Genomic DNA, 19,789 nt, shown 5'->3' with positions numbered 1-19,789 from the left:
TATGTACACGTGGACACAAAGATAACACTTTGGGCTACTATTTGTTTGTTATAGTTGAGAATAATTACAACGTTTTACACTACAAGAACTGAAAAATTAATGACTATTTCATATCATTTTAAATCTACATTCACTTTTTGGAGTTGGATCAACATGCACATATTTACAGGTCCGACAACCGAACGCAATTGTGGACTTTATTTAACATTGTTGTAATGGACAATTATTTTATTTTGCGTTGGTTTGAAAGTATTTTTCATGACAACAGAACAGCGAGCCCATAACAATTTGGGTTATCAGACCTGCAAAAAGTACATGTCTTGTTACTATTTATTTTTTATATTGGAGAAGAAATGCAACGTTTTTCACTAGAAGAACTGAAAAATTCCTTTTTGTTTTTTTGTAATCTTAATTCTAAATTCACTTTATTTTAGTGCGGCTATGTGGTCTAGTGGTATGACACTCGCTTTCGGATCGGAAGGTCCTGGGATCGAGCATCGCTCGGCGCATAGTTGAGTCCTTGGAAAAGACTCTTTATATTGCGCAATATAAATTGCATTATTATTATTATTATTATTATTATTATTATTATTATTATTATTATTATTATTATTATTATTATTATTATTATTATTATTACTCACATTCTCTCAATGTACTCATGTGTAAAATGAGAACCTGACCGTTAATAGCGCTGTCTCTGTCCGAAAAAAAAATTATATCATCGCCTAACAGGCGTCATGTCTCGTATTGAAATATTTCTTATTGCCGTTGGTCAGGGACCATTTGTAAAGCGCATTGAGCACGTTTAGTGGATATTGCGAGATATAAAAGCTTATGATTTATAAAGTTGGATCCCTCCCGTCATGATAATACCGTTATTTAAACGGTCAGTTACAAAATGAGGTCCACTTCAATAGGCTTGAACAGTCGTGACGTCACTTCCTTCGTAATGACGCATAAAAGTGTATCAAGAGGAGAAAAAACATTATAAATCTGATCATGTTTTGACTTTTATACATTCTAATCACATGACATGTGAAAAAGTTCTAGCCAGCATGAAGAATAAAAAGTACCGATTTTCTTTGTTTAGAACCAATCTGCTCGTTGCCGGGCGGACGTGACATCAGACTATTGAATCCTTTTGATCGATATTTGGATACTTCCTTAGATTTTGGTCGAAATTTAAAAAAAAAATAGTGTTTTTGTCATAGGAGAGGCGTATATCACAACCCACAATAATACACGTACGTACACCCAAACCACGATAAACGATACATGTAATGTTGTCCCTGAGGGGTTTGCTAATTTTACCAGCCGTATATAAGACGGGACTTGGAGCATCTCCGATGGCCAGAGACAAGAAACAACAACATTCATTTCAACATCTTAAGACCTTCAAACTGAAGGCATATTATACTATATAGATATAAACAACAAGACAATTCGATTATCAGTTGTGAGTATTTTAATGAAACAAAAATTGTTTGTAGCTGTTTAATTTGGTTAATACTTTCAGAAATCTTCCAGATCACATTTTAAACATGTTTATATTGATAGTCGGCGGATCAAAACTCTGAAGTCTCAATTTTAACGATCGGCGGATCAAACTTTGAAGTCTTGATTTTAACTATCAACTGATCAAACCTCTGAAGTTTTGGTTTTAACGATCGGCGGATCAAACCTCTGAAGTCTCGATGTTAACGATCTGCGGATCAACCCTCTGAAGTACACATACGAGCTTTGCGCATCATGCTTTATTTAATTTTGGGCTGATCAGACCTCTGATTGATGCGGAACGTTAAAATCGAGACTTCAGAGGTTTGATCCGCGGACCATCGATATGATATTATATCTTGACATTGAAATAACCTGCCCGATGTTCTTTTTCTCAAGTGCTGAAACTCTCTCCTTACCAGCCATTATCAGGATTTTCCCCAAAACTTCAAACCCAACTAACATAAAAATATATTTTTTATCACTTCGACATTATAGCAGTAAAGTTCTTGCCATACACAATTTCTTTAGTAAAACCTGCTCTACAAAACACTGTTCATTTTCTTTAAATTTTATGATGTACAAAAGAAATCTGAGTAAGAAAAAGGTTGTTTGTATCGCAACGAATGTGACGATTTTCCTATAGTTGGTAAAGAGAGGGTTACATGGTGTCCATTTTATCATAATTGTTTGGTAATTTCCAATCCGGGGGCCAGTCTTGGTAACCCCAACTAGTGTTAGTCACCCCATTCCTCGGTAATTTAAAATTTTGCTAATAAAACTCGACTTTCAAAAAAAAAAATACCAATCGATTAAAATGACCCTGACCTTGGTGAAAGCTCTCAAACCTGGGACTTCGCAGGTCCACCGGCCTCAAACCCCTTCCTGAGAAGACAGGTCATGAGTTATAATGTTATTGTCGAAGTATTTACAGGTCTGATTTATTATCATAGACAATAGGGAGGAAAATTGTGATGCCAAAAACTGGTTCCTATTTCATTGGAAGTGTATAACCACTCTTCAAGGACTGTGACGTCATCTGCATACTATCTATACATCCTGTTACTATAATAGTTATGCTACCTTTATGTAACATATTCATTATTGATGATCGTGGGGCTATGTGGTTTCGTTGTATGACACTCGCTTTCGGATGGGAAGGTCCTGGGTTTGAGCCTCGCCCGGCGCATAGTTGAGTCATTGGAAAAGACTCTTTACTCACATTCTCTCATCGTACTCGGGGTGTAAAATGAGTACCTGGCCGTTAACAGCGTTGTCCTTGTCCGAAAAATTGTAAAATCGCCAAGCAGGCGTCATGTCCCGTCCTACATGCTAAATGTTGCTGTTGACCAGGGACCCCTTGTAAAGCGTGGGACGGGACATGATGTCTGTTAGGCGATATTACAATTTTTCGGACAAAGACAACGCTGTTAAAGGACAGGTACCTATTTTACACCTGAGTACGGTGAAAGAATGTGAGTAAAGAGCCTTTTCCAGGGACTCAACTATGCGCCGAGCGCGAGGTTCGAACCCAGGACCGTCCGATCCGAAAGCGAGTGTCATACCACTAGACCACATAGCCGCACTAAACTTTACTAACCAGATTATAAACGTTTAAGGTATACACGTAATTTCGTGTGTTGGTCCGTTATACTTCCGGATGGCAATACTGTACTTATAAACGTGGATGGCAAAAAAACAATAACATAAACCCGAGTGACGTCAACTTAATTATCTCTATAGATAGTTCGAAGATGACGTCACTCAGGTCTTTGTTATTGATTTTTGCCATCCGCGTTTATGAGTAATGCTCACTGAACTGTATTAACCTGACTATAGATAGTATGCAGATGACGTCACTCATGTCTTTGTTATTGTTTTTTGCCATCCGCGTGTATGAGTAATGCTCACTGAACTGTATTAACCTGACTATAAACGTTTATGGATACACACAGTTTTTTGTGTTGTCCGTTATACTTCCGGATGGCAATGTTATGAGCTTCTTAGCCAAGCGCATACTATCTATAAACGTTCATGGATACACACAGTTTTGTGTGTTGGTCCGTTATACTTCTGGATGGCAATATTATGAGCTTCTTAGCCAAGCGCATTCTATCTATATATAGTATGCAGATGACGTCACTCAGGCCTTTGTTATTGTTTTTGCCATCCGCGTTTGTGAGTTGTTCTCACTAAACTGTATTAACCAGACTATAAAAGTTCATGGTTACACAGAGTTTGTGTGTTGGTCCGTTCTACTTCCGGATGGCAATGTTGTGAACTCCTTGGCCAAGCGCATACTATCTATAGACACTGTGCGCTTGGCTAAGAAACTCACAATATTGCTATCCGGGAATATCACAGACCAACTCACAAAACTTTGTAACCTTAAACGTTTATAGATAGTATGCAGATGACGTCACTCAGGCCTTTGTTATTGTTTTTGCCAATGTTGTGAACTCCTTGGCCAAGGAGTTCACAACATTGCCATCCGGAAGTATAACGGACCAACACACAAACTCTGTGTAACCATGAACTTTTATAGTCTGGTTAATACAGTTTAGTGAGAACAACTCACAAACGCGGATGGCAAAAACAATAACAAAGACCAGAGTGACGTCAACTTCATTCTATCTATAGAGATAGAACGAGGTTGACGTACTCAGGTCTTTGTTATTGTATTTTACCATCCATGTTTATGAGTAATTCTCACTAAATTGTATTAACCAGGCTATAGATAGAATGCGCTTGGCCAAGGAGTTCACAACATTGTCATCCAGAAGTATAACGGACCAACACACAAACTCTGTGTAACCATGAACTTTTATAGTCTGGTTAATACAGTTTAGTGAGAACAACTCACAAACGCGGATGGCAAAAACAATAACAAAGGCCTGAGTGACGTCATCTGCATACTATCTATAAACGTTTAAGGTTACAAAGTTTTGTGAGTTGGTCTGTGATATTCCCGGATAGCAATTTTGTGAGTTTCTTAGCCAAGCGCACAGTGTCTATAGATAGTATGCGCTTGGCTAAGAAGCTCATAACATTGCCATCCGGAAGTATAACGGACCAACACACAAACTCTGTGTAACCATGAACTTTTATAGTCTGGTTAATACAGTTTAGTGAGAACAACTCACAAACGCGGATGGCAAAAACAATAACAAAGGCCTGAGTGACGTCATCTGCATACTATCTATAACGTACCAACACACAAAGCTACGTGGAACCTTGAACGTTTATAGATAGTATGCGCTTGGCTAAGAAGCTCATAACATTGCCATCCGGAAGTATAACGGACCAACACACAAAAGTGTGTTTAACCATGAATGTTTATAGTCAGGTTAATACAGTTTAGTGAGCATTACTCATAAACGCGGATGGCAAAAAACAATAACAGACCTGAGTGACGTCAACGTTGAACTATCTATTGTCTGATATAATTTAGTGAGAAGTAGTCACCAAAATGGCTGTCTACAAACAATAACAAAGTGCTGAGTGGCGTCATTTTCGTTCTTTCTATTGAATACGGCCCATGATTTGTTTGTAATTTTGGTGGCCAAGTCCTGTATTTTGACGTAAACTTTTGTTTAGTATCAAGTTGTGAATTTATGGAGGATACAATTAAACCCATTCCTTACCAGCCATTTTCAGAACGTTTCCCAAAATTTCACACCCACCCAACACAAAAATATTTTTTTCTTACTCAAACAGACAAACAACAAATACATTCTAAGCATAATATATAGATAGAATGCGCTTGGCCAAGGAGTTCACAACATTGCCATCCGGAAGTATAACGGACCAACACACAAACTCTGTGTAACCATGAACTTTTATAGTCTGGTTAATACAGTTTAGTGAGAACAACTCACAAACGCGGATGGCAAAAACAACAACAAAGGTCTGAGTGACGTCATCTGCATACTATCTATTGATCAGCAAAATAAACTCTACAACGCAGTGTCACGTTTATATATCTCAAATTAAAAATGTTTTTCTTTAAATTGTGTGATTTACAAAAGAAATCTGAATGATAAAAGTGCTGGTTGGATCGTAACGAATGTGACGATTTTCCTATGGTTGGTAAGGAGATGATTAAACCCAGTTTTTCTGGGTGGGGATCCTGACCTCCCATAGCGGGTAGGGAGGTACATACTGTGTCTTCTATCCCCTTATATCTGTTTTCCAACCTGCTTTCTATCTTTGTCTAGGAATGAAATTACTTGGTTTTTTCCTGGCCCTAGTCGGAGTCCTGGCTGGGAGGGAAACAGTCAAATGCATAGTTATTGTTTTGGGAGATGATATTTTTTCCCTTGTAAATCATCTCTCTGTTATGTATTATTGTATGTGTTATTTTAAATGCATAATGTAAGTATTTGAGTGTGTTCCTCTTTGTTGGATTTTGTGCTTGTGTCCGGATAAGACTTATAGGTTATCTCAAACTAAGTACATTGGTGGTATGCTCTTGGAATCTACATCTGATCCCTATTTGTTCCCAGTTCCCCTTTGTCTTACTTTCTCTTGAGTGCTTTAATTGTAATTCTAGAACTTTTTACTATCCCATTTTCTTCCTTTTTACTGGCGCTGATATAGCCTTAATGTGTTGCAAGCGCCGTAAAACCCTTAAAAACAAAAACAAAACAACAAACCCAGTTTTTCACTGAATTAAATAAGATCATTATGATGTGGAATGATGCGTCAATGAAGTTTTGTGTTTCTATCAATCCAACAGATTACAACTTATCCGGATGAAAACTATAGCAGAGCCCCACGGTGTATGGTGAGTGGATTTCTTAACTTCACATTTTGATTAAACTTGGGAATATAAATTAAACACCAGCTATCCATTAGTTTTAACTCCGCCCTACGGCGTATTCTGTCTTTCTTTATTATGATTATTTGGGACGCAAATACCGAGCTCTATAATGATTAACTTGAGCATATATCTGATGCGAAAAAAACCTCCGGAAAGCTTAGAAGCCTGTAACATTCGGAGCATATCTGATGCAAGTCTATACTTTTACTACATTCAAAACAATTTATTGAAATTTATGTACACACATTTTCAGGTAAATATATATATATATATATATATATATATATATATATATATATATATATAGAAAAATAATATTTTGACGATTGTTTCAATAGAGATATACTACAAATTTCCCATATGGAAGATTTTGACGTAATTCTCAAATTTCGATGTGATCTGTCGATCCTACATTTTGCTTTCTGAAAATGATTCGCCTTTTTCCGTGATCCAATGGAAGCGATCTATATTCAGGTTTTCGTCCTCCCAAGTCATGGATCTCATGATTTGTTGTTGTACAACGATTGGACATTTGTCAAAGAATGTAAACACGCTGCTGTGTTTATAAAACTTGTAAACATACCCATAAGTTACGCTGAGCAAAATGACCAATTGTGATGTTGGATATTTCTCAAACTGTGAACACTTTTAACTATGTAGGTCATTTTGAGCACATATAGATAGTATGAGCTTGTCTAAGAAGCTCATAACATTGCCATCCGGAAGTATAACGGACCAACACACACAACTGTGTGTACCCATGAACGTTTATAGTCAGGTTAAAACAGTTCAGTGAGCATTACTCATAAACGCGGATGGCAAAAAACAATACAAAGACCTGAGTGACGTCATCTTCGAACTATCTATTCCAATACGACCAGTGACCTGGAGAAGTAATATCGATCGCTCCCATTGAGTCTCTACTGTCATGAATAGTGGTTCGATTCCATGCATTTTGCATTTAATCTATCTCTGCTTCCGTGTTGTGCGACTCTTATAAATCATGTTGGACATCACTGTCCAAATGATGTACTGTAATCCATTGGATTCAAGTCAGGGATCATTGGAGGCCATTCATCTTTAAAAATTAAATCGAATGTCATTTTCTCTTAAAAGTAAGACTGTGTAAAGCTACTAGATTGGGAAGTTGTCCCATTAAAAAAATTATGACGACATCATAAGACATCGTCGCCTTGGCATTCCACGAAGGAATATAGATAATTAATCAAACAAGATGTCTGATGTCAACAGGAAAATCGGACTTTTTATTCTTCATACTGACAAGAACATTTTCACTTGCCATGTGATAAGAATATATAAAAGTCAAAACATGATCAGGTTTATAATGTTTTCTCCTCTGAATACACTTTTAAGCTCGTCGGAGAAGTATTTCATACGGGCGCCCGCCATTGTTCCGATAGTTTAGAACCAGTTACTAAGTTACTATGCGTCATTACGAGAAGTGACGTCACGACGGTTGAAACCTATTGAAGACTTTTACTTAAACTTAGCAAGTATTATCTTAAGATCAGGTTCTTGTTGTTGGCAAATTTTTGAATGTTTCTGTTTTCTGCTTCGTCATACCTTTTTTCCATTTCCCCCTCGTACCCTATGTATTTAGTAATGTACACAAAACTTGCTCAAAGCACTTTACAAGGGGTCCCTTGCCAACAACACTTAATATGTATAACGAGAAATGTCGAATGTCCGGTGATGTTACAACTACTAATTAAGTCGTATCTAGGATTTACAAAAAAATTTAAAAAAATGAATTTGACATTTTATATAGTAGAAAAAAAAAACGTAGTCCATCAAAGCCATGAGGCCCATGGAGCCGGAGTTTATCCCGGGTTTTTATAGCGTGAAACGGACAATAAAAATTGTTTGCTACACATTGGATAGGACGCTAGTCTATTGCAAAGTTCTTTCCGCCAGATCTAACAGACCCAGCTACCCGATCACTGCTATGTGTCAGGGGGTCGGGGAAAAAAATCTCAACTTCACCCGGTCCCTTTGAGTCTGAAGCGATTGCTTTACCAACTGAACTATCGGGACGCCCCACTTTCTATATGCCCGGTGATAAATTTGTGACTAATCTTCTCAAATCGATATTATTATTATGCCAGGTTGGTTTAATAAATAAAATGATAATAAAAAATAGCATTTGTATAGCGCCTTACTCCGACCTCATCAGACTCTTAAGATAAATAAAGAAATACATTGAAAAATAAATGATAGCAATTTCAATAAATTATTTAGATACTGAAACTGAATTTTTAGACAAAATGAGTAGGCATCCATTCATTAGTTGACTGAAGTGAAGAATGTATCAATAAAGATGAGAGAACATAGATTAAAATGGTTCGGACATGTAAAGATACGAGAGAGGGAGTACATGGGAAGGAAAGTATTGGATATATATATATATATATATATATATATATATATATATATATATATATATTCTATATATATATATATATATATATATATATATATATATATATATATATATATACACACACACACACAATTAGCGGGATAGAGCAAAGGGACGCCCAAAGACTAGATGGTTGACCTGGTTGTATGGGGTAAAGGACGATATGAAAGAACTGGGCCTGGAGGAAGATGATGCTATGAACCGAGATGCATGGAGTTTTGGTATTCATTATGACGACCCTGCAAAATGCGGGATAAGCTGAAAGAAGAAGAAAGAAGAGTAGTCTTGGGTTAAATATTTTGTTTTATTGAGAAGAAATGATACTGGTAGTCCTTCAAAGCCATGAAGCACAGAGAGTCAGAATTTATCCCTGTTGCTGGAACATGATAAGGACAATAGAAATTGCTTGTTACCATTTGGACAGAGCGCTAAAAAAAATAAGGCGCGAAAACGCCAGAAACAGAGTAAAAAATCTGCCTAACTGGCTTCCTAGCTTCCGGTTTAAAATGGCGTCGTTAATCAAAGGGATCGAAGAATAATTGATTGGAAAATCGTACTTAGCAATTGTAAAATTGTGATTTAAATCACAAAAATATCGTTGTCTTGCATCAGACGTATAGAATTGCTAACGGAATGGCTAATTTTAATTGCGTAAAGTTAGCTGATTTCTCTGTAGACAAAACACACACAAACACACACACAAACATACATATACACACCAACCTACCCTCACACACACAGCCAACCACCAACCCACCCATGTTTTTTTTTTCCTGCTGAATTCAACTTGACTCCGCCCAATATGAGACTCAGACAAGGGAGCTAATAGTCCGAAGGCATAATAATATATTATCATCCCACAAGACCAGGAAGCCGCAAAGAGCCACTAAAATTCAATGTTCCAATACTCTTCTAACAAAATAACATTTACAAATTGCAATATTTTGCATTATAAACCAAACAAAAACTCAATTAACCTAAGGTACGATTGCCTAGACATGCTGACATCAATAATAAATAGCCACAGGGATATACCTACCAGCTATAGTCATGTTGTAAGCAAGAACCAATCAGAAACCCTTATTTTTAATCTAGGCTACCATCACGGTGCGCTCGCTTTACAGCAACAAACACACAACGGTGTTTTCATTTGACCCGACGTGCACTTATTTACAGGTCTGATAACCCAATTCAATATGGGCTCATTGTTGTAATGGAAGTCTCAAAAATGACGCAAAATATGGTTCATTACAACAATGTTAAGTAAACTAGGCCCATTTGAGTTCGGATGTCAGACCTGGTTATATGTATACTTCGAACCAAAACATTCGATAAGAAATATTATGACAAATACATGAATATACACTAAGTATGTTGTATACTGCGATGATTTTCTTGTGCCTGACTGATAAAGGGTGTAGCTAGCTATTATTGAGCCTACCTTTTTATCAGAGCAGTTTATCTCTAGACCAAAGATGTTAGACGGTGTAGATGATAAATGTGATAACGAATATGACCACGATAAAGATTATCTTCGTGTCTTCAGTTGTAGGCGTGTTTGGGTGTGGTCTCTAAACTTAGAGGTTGACAGTATCCCCCCCCCCCCCCCCCCCACCTCTTTTTTTTTGTACCTGTCCAAAACGTACATCTTACGGATCTGTCCGTCTCTTTAATAATACAGGACTTAACCCTTTCCATACGAACGGCAGGAAAATCGTCACATTTGTTTCAAATCAATGAACATTTCTCTTTTCAAATTTGTTTTTTACTTCAAAAGATTTGAAGAAAAATCGTTGTCATAATTATAGATAGATGCGCTTGGCTAAGAAGTTCACAACATTGCCATCCGGAAGTATAACGAAACAACACACAAAACTGTGTATAACCTTGAACGTTTATAGACTGATTAATACAGTTTAGTGAGAATTACTCATAAAAACGGATGGCAAAAAATCAATAATAAATACTCTAGTGACGCCATCTTCGTTCTATCTATAAGAATTTTATGTTGTTATTTCACAACAGCAACGATTAACATGTAGGACGACACATGACGCCATTTAGGCGATATTTAAAAATAAAACTCGGACGCCCCACAGCGTTGTTCACGGCCAGGTAAAAAGTCTTTGCGAGGGACTCAACTATAAGTTCGCCGTTCAGAGCGGGACTCGAACCCAGAACCTTCCGATCCGAAGGCAAGTGTCATACTACTTGACCACATAACCGCACTTTGAAACACAAAAAAAAAATTAAATTAAAGTTAGAAATACAAGAAGAGATGGAAAAAGAAGTAGAGATTAATAGACAACTGAGAGGGCTATCTCACAGTTCTCAGGACGCGAACTCATGACCAGAATTGTGCGGCTATTTGGTCTATTGGTATGACACTCGCTTTTGGATCGAAAGGGTCTTGGGTTCTAGCTTCGCTCGGCGCATAGTTAAGTCCTTAGAAAAAGGCTCTTTACTCACATTCTCTCACCGTATCAGGTGTAAAATGAATACCAGGCCGTTAACAGTGTTGATCTGTCCTAAAAAAATGTAATATCGCCTAATAGGCGGCATGCGTCGTCCCCCTACAAGTTACGTGTTGCTGTTGGCCTGGGACTCCTTGTAAAGCGCTTTGAGACTTCGATTGGATATTGCGCTACACTTAATTTTTGACCAAACTATACAAAAATTATTTATGCATCAACTTGGCCCTTTGTTTGTATATACGATTTTTTGCTGCATTGATTTGATCTGTCGTTTACTTGTATTAACGTTTATATATTTATATTTACAAAAACAATAGACATTAACTCACTCAATCCTATAGATTTTTGCTACTTTTCAAAATTGGAAAAAAATGTATTAAAAATGAGCATGTACATAGATAGTTTATTCAGCTACCATTTACATGTAAAAACTAAAAACATTAGCTTTGATACTACGCCTTTATTTTTGTCTCAGAAAAATGTAATAAATAGGCATGGGGTAAAATTAACCCGGGTAAAGTACGGATATAGTCAGTGTTAGGGTTGAGTGAGTTAAAAAGGTCTTTTTACTTATGCAACCCTTAATGATTATGATATGATATGATATAACTTGAGCTTTACCTTGGGCTTTTATATAGCGCAATATCCACTTAACGTGCTCAACGCGTTTTACAAAGGGTCCCTGATCAACAACAACAACACGTAACATGGAGAACGAGGAATTGACGCCTGTTAGGTGATGATACCATTTTTTCCGACGGAGACAACGCTGTTGGCGGCCAGATACTCATTTTACACTTGAGCACAGTGATAGAATGAGAGTAAAGAGCCTTTTCCAAGGACTCAACTATGCGAACCCAGGACCTTCCGATCATAAAGCGAGTGTCATACCACAAAACCAATAGTTGCACAATGTTATGATATGATATGATATGATATAATATGATATGATATGATATGATATGATATGATATGATATGATATGATATGATATGATATGATATGATATGATATGATATGATTTGATATGATATGATATGATATGATATGATATGATATGATATGATATGATATGATATGATATGATATGATATGATATGAATTATATGGTACGATATGATATGATATGATATGAAAATGATATGATATGATGATATGATATGATATGATATGATATGATATGAATTATATAGTACGATATGATATGATATGATATGAAAATGATATGATATGATATGATATGATATGATATGATATGATATGATATTAAACAAGTTAAACAACACGTTTCCCTGAAGAAAAAAAATACAACAACAACAACAACAACAACAACAACAACAACAACAACAACAACAACAGCAACCACAACAATATATTAGAACCCCCCCCCCCAAAAAAAAAAAACAACAAAAAAACAAAAAACAAAAAAAACAAAAAACAAAAAAAAAACACACACTCCCCAAAAAAACAACATAAAAACAATAACAAAAACAAAACTACACGTCACCAATCACTGCCAAATTTTCATTTTTGTTCATTTTGTATTCTTCCCCCCCCCCCCCCCCCCCCCCCTTCCCACCTTTCTCCAAACAGATATGGGTTCTGCTGTGAACGTCAGAAATGACGTCATTTCGATAACGACCTTCACCTTCTTCCTAGCGTTCCTAGTGCAACCAATCACAGCCCAGATAAGTGTCTGTAAGTAAAATGGAAAATTGAAGACATAATTGACTCATTGAGTCTATCTGACGTGCACTTATTAGCAGGTCTGATAACACAATTCCTTATGGGCTCATTGTTGCAATGGAAATCTCAAATAATGACGAAAAATGTTGCCCATTACAACAATGTTAAACTAGGCCCATAAGTGGGTTCAGATGTCAGACGTGCATATTGTTTTGTAGTGCAGCAGAAGCCATAAAATATAATTTAAAGATAATATTAATGATCCGAAATAAGCCCGTTTGGGACCATAAGGCAATGAAACGATATTCTTTCTACTCAATAAAAACACACAATACTTAAGTCTCATAGTTTTAACTATTAATTTGTATTTCATCATCAATATCAACCGACATTATAAACGTTTTATGACGGCCTGTCATTTATTTGATCTTTTATGACGACTACATTATCATCATCATCATCATCATCATCATCATCATCATCATCATCATCATCATCATCATCATCATCATCATCATCATCATTATTATTATTATTATTATTATTATTATTAATATTATTATTATTATTATTATTATTATTATTATCATCATCATCATCATCATCATCATCATCATCATCATCATTTGTTTTGTTTTTTTTCACCACTGATGTCCACACCATTCTACAGTTCCATTCTGCGTGTCGTCCTGCATCGGTCGTCCGACGGGGCAATATGCCAACTGTTTTAGCTGTCGGCTGTTTGTGTACTGTGTCAACGATATTCTTACCAACGTCCCTTGCAAAGGAATACTGAACTACGACGCCGTGAATGGGGTTTGTAACTACCCCCATCTAGCGATATGCAGGTAACGTTTCTTTCTTATAATAGTATGGCTGTTTGCGTAGCTTTTTTGTAAACTCATAGCCTGAAAAAAAAAAAACAACCCATTGTCCAAAGGGAAATAACTCGCTTTTAAAAACTTAAAGTAACCGAGAGTTATCCTGCTGATCAATCGTCACAAATCAGGTGTTTCTAAGCTATTTGATACACTAGAGCGGATCTACCTACTGCTACGAAAAATTCGTAGGATTACGAAATTTCGGCTCCAATTTCAGAACTTCCTGCGCACTCCTAAGTCGTTAATTAAAACTTATTGAGAAGGAGAATTGATGTCAGACAATATAATTTTAATGATTTAGAGGGACCATTTCACCCCTGTAATGGGAAATTGTTGATAAGTTAATTATATATAGCGAATATTACTTTTGTATCCTAAAAACTACGAATTTTTAAATCTTCAAGTAGTATTGCGATCCGAATGAAAAGAGTAGACAGTAGGCATGGCTTAAACAAATAGTGGGTTACAACATTCAATACATTCAATAGCTCAACCAATGGAATATTTTATTTCTTTGAGTACTTCAAACCACAACTCACCAGGTGTTCACTAATCTATAAATAACGTCAAAAGACAAGTCCTAGTGTCAGACTATAAATAAATAACATAAATAAAAAAAAATAAAATTCCTTTTATTCATCCCCAAGGGGAAATTTGTCTTTAGGGTCTATTCTAAGGGAAGACTGGAATAACCCAGGCGTCAGCCGCAGTGCAGCGCCGCAAAGTGAGCTAGGGCTAAGTGACTTGCTCAAGGCCACACAACGCAGCGGTGGGTGATCGAACTCGTTACCTTTTGGGTACAAAGCAAAGACCGTACCGCTGAGCCACGCTGCCCCTATTAGTTAACTCTCTCCTAATCAGCCATTTTCAGAGTTTTCCCCCAAAACTTCACAATCACCTAACACTAAAATAGATTTTTTCTTACTGGAACAGAAAAGCAACGAGTACATTTTATACATAATAATTTTCAGCAAAATGATCTCAGCAACACAATGTCAAATTTGTAAAGCTATAATGAAAAGAAATAATTTCTTTACATTTTGTGATGTACAAAAGAAATTAGAAAGACAAAATCGTTGGTTCCGTCGTTTACGAATGTGACGATTTTCCCAATAGGTGGTAAGGAGAGGGTTAAAGAAGGCTAGGGTGTGTGTCTCTGTTTAGATAGAATGTTGTGATGTGGATAAAGCCATGGTCAATTTTGATCAAAAATGAGTTTATGTCATAATTGATTAAATCAACCCTTTTTGTACATCTTCGGGAAATATCAAAGCTTAATTTCACTTCTAGATAAATATTTTTACAGTTAGTCAAGTTGAAAAAGTATGGAATTTGAGAAAAGTTGCTGGATACCTTTCCCATACATCTGACCATAACTTAATGAAAAATCACCCGATTTAATTCAAATAAAGATTAAAATGCTTTGGTGAGCATTTTCTGAAAGAAAATGCAAAGAATAAATACAAATCCAAAACTTTCACCTTCCGACTGATTATGTCATGCCCTAACACATGTAATTATTTTTCTTATTTTTTTTTTTCCAATTCCACCAGAACATCAAGCGCTACCACGGCGACAACGTCCATGACCAGCCCTCAGCCCACTTCTATGTCATCCAAAGCATCCATCACATCGGAAACCTCCTTAACTTCACGCTCTTCTCCATCGTCTGACTCCTCCCCTTCGTCAAGATCGTCCCCGCAATCAGCTCAGTCGATGACGTCACAGCGGTCCCCTTTATCTCAGACGTCGCGTTCTTCTGCTACTTCCCAGACTTCTCAGAGTTCTGAATCTTCAGCACAATCGCCATCTTCTCCTCGAAGTATGACATCAATTACCAGTGAGCAGTAAGTATTTTGATTAATTACATGAATATACCAAGCACACGTACATACATGTTGTCATGGGACAGCGTGGCTCAGCGGTATTGTCTTTGCTTCGTACCCGAAAGGTACCGAGTTCAACTACCCGCCGCGCTGTGTGGCCTTGAGCAAGTCACCTAGCCTTAGCTCACTTTGTGGCGCTGCACTGCGGCTGACACCTGGGTTATTCCAGTCTTCCCTTGGAATAGATCTAAAGAATAATTCCCCCTAAGTGATGAATAAAGGGAATTTATTTGCTTATTCTATCTTATTTACTTTCGACAACCATGAGTATACACTTACTTGGAACGTACTGTGTCCAGTTTCAGTCTTGACGGAGAGTTACAAGATTTTACCATTTGAAAGATTGTTAATTTCTATTGATTATGAAGTATTATGGATCTATAAGGGCTTTTAAGGCACACACACACACACACACACACACACACACACACACACACATATATATATATATATATATATATATATATATATATATATATATATATATATATATATATATATATAGAGAGAGAGAGAGAGAGAGAGAGAGAGAGAGAGAGAAGCTCTGGTCATGTTTTGAGCTGATGTTATAAATCAAAGATGACAAAAGCGAACAAGTTTTGCTTTTAAAATCAATTTTTGTTTTAAATGCCGTGTATGACCACCTACTGTATCTTTCAAAACTTTAGATATGGCGTCTCATGGAAGATGCCAGGTATTCAATAACTTTGAATTGAAAGGTCTTCAAAATGTCAACTAAATTCTGAAACAATTTATCATTATTATTGTTGGGCGGATGGGATGGGCTCTTAGTTCTCTTTTCATAAGGTTGGATATTCGATTTGGTTCATATGGGGTGAAACAGCTGGCCAAGGATCAATGCAAGGGATGTTATTACCATTTTTTTTTTAAAATGAGCTTTAATTTTATATAGCCCAATATCCACTAAACGTGCTCAATGACACTCGCTTTCGGATCGGAAGGTCCTGGGTTCGAGCCTCGCTCGGCGCATAGTTGAGTCCTTGGAGAAGGCTCTTTACTCACATTCTCTCACCGAACTCAGGTGTAAAATGAATACCTGGACGTTAACAGCGTTGTCTCTGTCCGAAAAAAATGTAATATCGCCTAACAGGCGTCATGTACCGTTCTACATGTTAAATGTTGCTGTTGGCCAGGGACCCCTTGTAAAGCGCTTTGAGTACGTTTAGTGGATATTGCGCTATATAAAAGCTCAATGTTTTTTAAATGAACTTAATAGCTCTTAACCCCTCCTTACCAACTATAGGAAAATCGTCACATTCGTTACGATACAACTTACATTTTTCTGATTCAAATTTTTATTGTACATCATAAAATTTAAAGAAAATGAAAAGTCTGTTGTATAGCATGTTTTGCTAAAGAAATAATGTATGGCAAGAACTTTACTGCTATTGTATTTAATTTGAGTGATAAAAATATATTTTTGTGTTAGTTGGGTGTGAAGGTTAGGGGAAAATCCTGAAAATGGCTGGTAAGATAAGGAGAGAGTTAAAGAACTTATATTTTGTCTTCTCCTCAGGCCTGTCTATTGTACAACAACGTGCGTGGGACTGAGAGCCGGGTATTTCGCCAGCTGCGATAATTGCACGAAATATTATCAATGTGTCGGAGGAGACACTGGCTTTTATCGAGACTGTGCCCCTGGAACGAGCTTCGACCCCGTGAGACAACAGTGTGATCACACATCCAATGTGGTGTGCGCCACGACCTCTTTGACATCGGCGAGCTCCGAAAATTCGAAAATTTCGTTCAGCTCAGAACGTTCCGTGAGCTCGGAGGCATCAGAGGCATCTGTCACCAGTGGTATAAGCAATTCGTCTCCAAGCTCTGAGAGCAGCGCAGCTCGTGAGTAGAATTTATTTATGGGTGGGGTGATAGGAACATTGGTTATGATGATGAGAATGAGAATATTGTAAAGAAGATGAAGACAAAGAATAATAATAATAATAATAATAATAATAATAATAATAATAATAATAATAATAATAATGATAATAATAATAATAATAATAATAATAATAATAATAATAATAATAATAATAATAATAATAATAATAATAATAATAATAATAATAATAATAATAATAATAATAATAATAATAATAATAATAATAATAATTTTTTAAAAAATAGTTATGATGCTGATGATGATGATGATGATGATGATGATGATGATGATGATGATGATGATGATGATGATGATGATGATAATGGTGATGGTGATGATGATGATGATGGTGGTGGTGGTGTGATGATGATGATGATGATGATGATGATGATGATGATGATGATGATGATGATGATGATGATGATGATGATGATAGTGATGATGAATGATGATGTTATACATTTTTGTTGTTGTTTGTTGATATTCCACGTTTTATCCCGTTCCAGTGTTACATCAGCCCAATCCAACGTCTTCTTCAGAAAAAGAAGAAGAAGAAGAAGAATGGAAGAAGAAAGAGGAGGGGAATAAGGAAGAAAAAGAGAAGAAGAAAAAGAAGAAGAAGATGAAGAGGAGAAGGAGGAGAAGAAGAAGAAGAAGAAGAAGAAGAAGAAGAAGAAGAAGAAGAAGAAGAAGAAGAAGAAGAAGAAGAAGAAGAAGAAGAAGAAGAAGAAGAAGAAGAAAGAAGAAGAAAGAAGAAGAAGAAGAAGAAGGAGAAGAGAAGAAGAAGAAGAAGAAGAAGAAGAAGAAGAAGAAGAAGAAGAAGAAGAAGAAGAAGAAGAAGAAGAAGAAGAAGAACAACAACAACAACAACAACAACAACAAATAACAACAACAGCAAGATTAACTTACAACTTTTTTCACGCTAGCATATTATATTCTTTCCATTTCAGCCGAATGCCTTGATACGTGTGGCGGGCACCCCGACGGAGACTACGCTACCTGTTTCAGTTGCACCAAGTACATCAGGTGTCTGGGAGGAACCACGGAGAATAAAGAGTGTACAAGTCCTTTAGAGTTTAACCCCGTGTACGGTAGTTGTGCTTTGGAGTCAACTTGCGAGTGAGTATGGCTGGCTGGGCAGCAGATGGCGCTGGTGGGAAGTTAGTTTGCGTACTAAAAAAAAACACCAAAAAAAAAACCAAACAAAAATCCCTTTATTAATTAATTAAATTAAGCTTTATATAGCGCAATATCCACTAAATTATGTGCTCAAAGCACTTTACATGGGTCCCTGGTCAACAGCAACATTTAACATGTAGGACGGGACATGACACCTGTTAGGCGATATTACAATTTTCCGGACAAAGAGAACGCTGTTAACGGCCAGGTACTCATTTTACACATGAGTACGGTGAGAGAATGTGAGTAAAAAGTCTTTTCCAAGGAATCAACTATGCGCTGAGCGCGAGGCTCGAACCCAGGACCTTCTGATCCCAAAGCGAGTGTCATACCACAAGACCACATAGCCCATGGGGGAAATATTTCTCTAGGGTCTATTCCAAGGGAAGGCTGAAATAACCCAGGCGTCAGCCGCAAATTAGCGCCGCAAATTGAGCTAGGGCGAGGTGACTTGCTCAAGGCCACATAGCGCAGCAGCGGGTGATCGAACCCGGTGCCTTTCAGGTACGAAGCAAAGACCGAACCGCTGAGCCGCGCTGCCCCTAAGACTTGTAGATTTGTACTAAAGCTGTTGTTTTCTTTTAAAATTTTTAAACGATGGTGGTGGTGATTGTAGTTGTTGATATTACTATGTGGTGGTGATTGTCGTTGTTGATATTACTATGTGGTGGTGATTGTAGTTGTTGATATTACTATGTGGTGGTGATTGTAGTTGTTGATATTACTATGTGGTGGTGATTGTAGTTGTTGATATTACTATGTGGTGGTGATTGTAGTTGTTGATATTACTATGTGGTGGTGATTGTAGTTGTTGATATTACTATGTGGTGGTGATTGTAGTTGTTGATATTACTATGTGGTGGTGATTGTAGTTGTTGATATTACTATGTGGTGGTGATTGTAGTTGTTGATATTACTATGTGGTGGTGATTGTAGTTGTTGATATTACTATGTGGTGGTGATTGTAGTTGTTGATATTACTATGTGGTGGTGATTGTAGTTGTTGATATTACTATGT

At 36.8% G+C, this 19,789-nt stretch overlaps 1 protein-coding gene across 1 annotated transcript in view; it reads left to right on the top strand.

Annotated features, from left to right (window-relative positions):
* The first annotated feature begins 1,351 nt into the window (after nt 1-1,351).
* The window catches only part of LOC144979979 (uncharacterized), a 99,937-nt gene continuing 81,499 nt past the window's right edge, over nt 1,352-19,789 (top strand). Inside the window, exons 1-7 of the mRNA XM_078927370.1 lie at nt 1,352-1,459; nt 6,236-6,283; nt 12,827-12,931; nt 13,590-13,767; nt 15,354-15,647; nt 17,224-17,549; nt 18,543-18,711. Coding sequence (XP_078783496.1) covers nt 12,829-12,931; nt 13,590-13,767; nt 15,354-15,647; nt 17,224-17,549; nt 18,543-18,711 — 1,070 coding nt within the window. The 5' untranslated portion in view covers nt 1,352-1,459; nt 6,236-6,283; nt 12,827-12,828. The remainder of the gene's footprint in view (nt 1,460-6,235; nt 6,284-12,826; nt 12,932-13,589; nt 13,768-15,353; nt 15,648-17,223; nt 17,550-18,542; nt 18,712-19,789) is intronic.

Source organism: Berghia stephanieae, chromosome 9 (genome assembly GCF_034508935.2).
Source record: "Berghia stephanieae isolate SIO BIC M18660-M18661 chromosome 9, UCSD_Bste_1.3, whole genome shotgun sequence".
NCBI classification, from domain to species: domain Eukaryota; kingdom Metazoa; phylum Mollusca; class Gastropoda; order Nudibranchia; family Aeolidiidae; genus Berghia; species Berghia stephanieae.
This window is presented reverse-complemented; position numbering and strand designations above follow the sequence as displayed.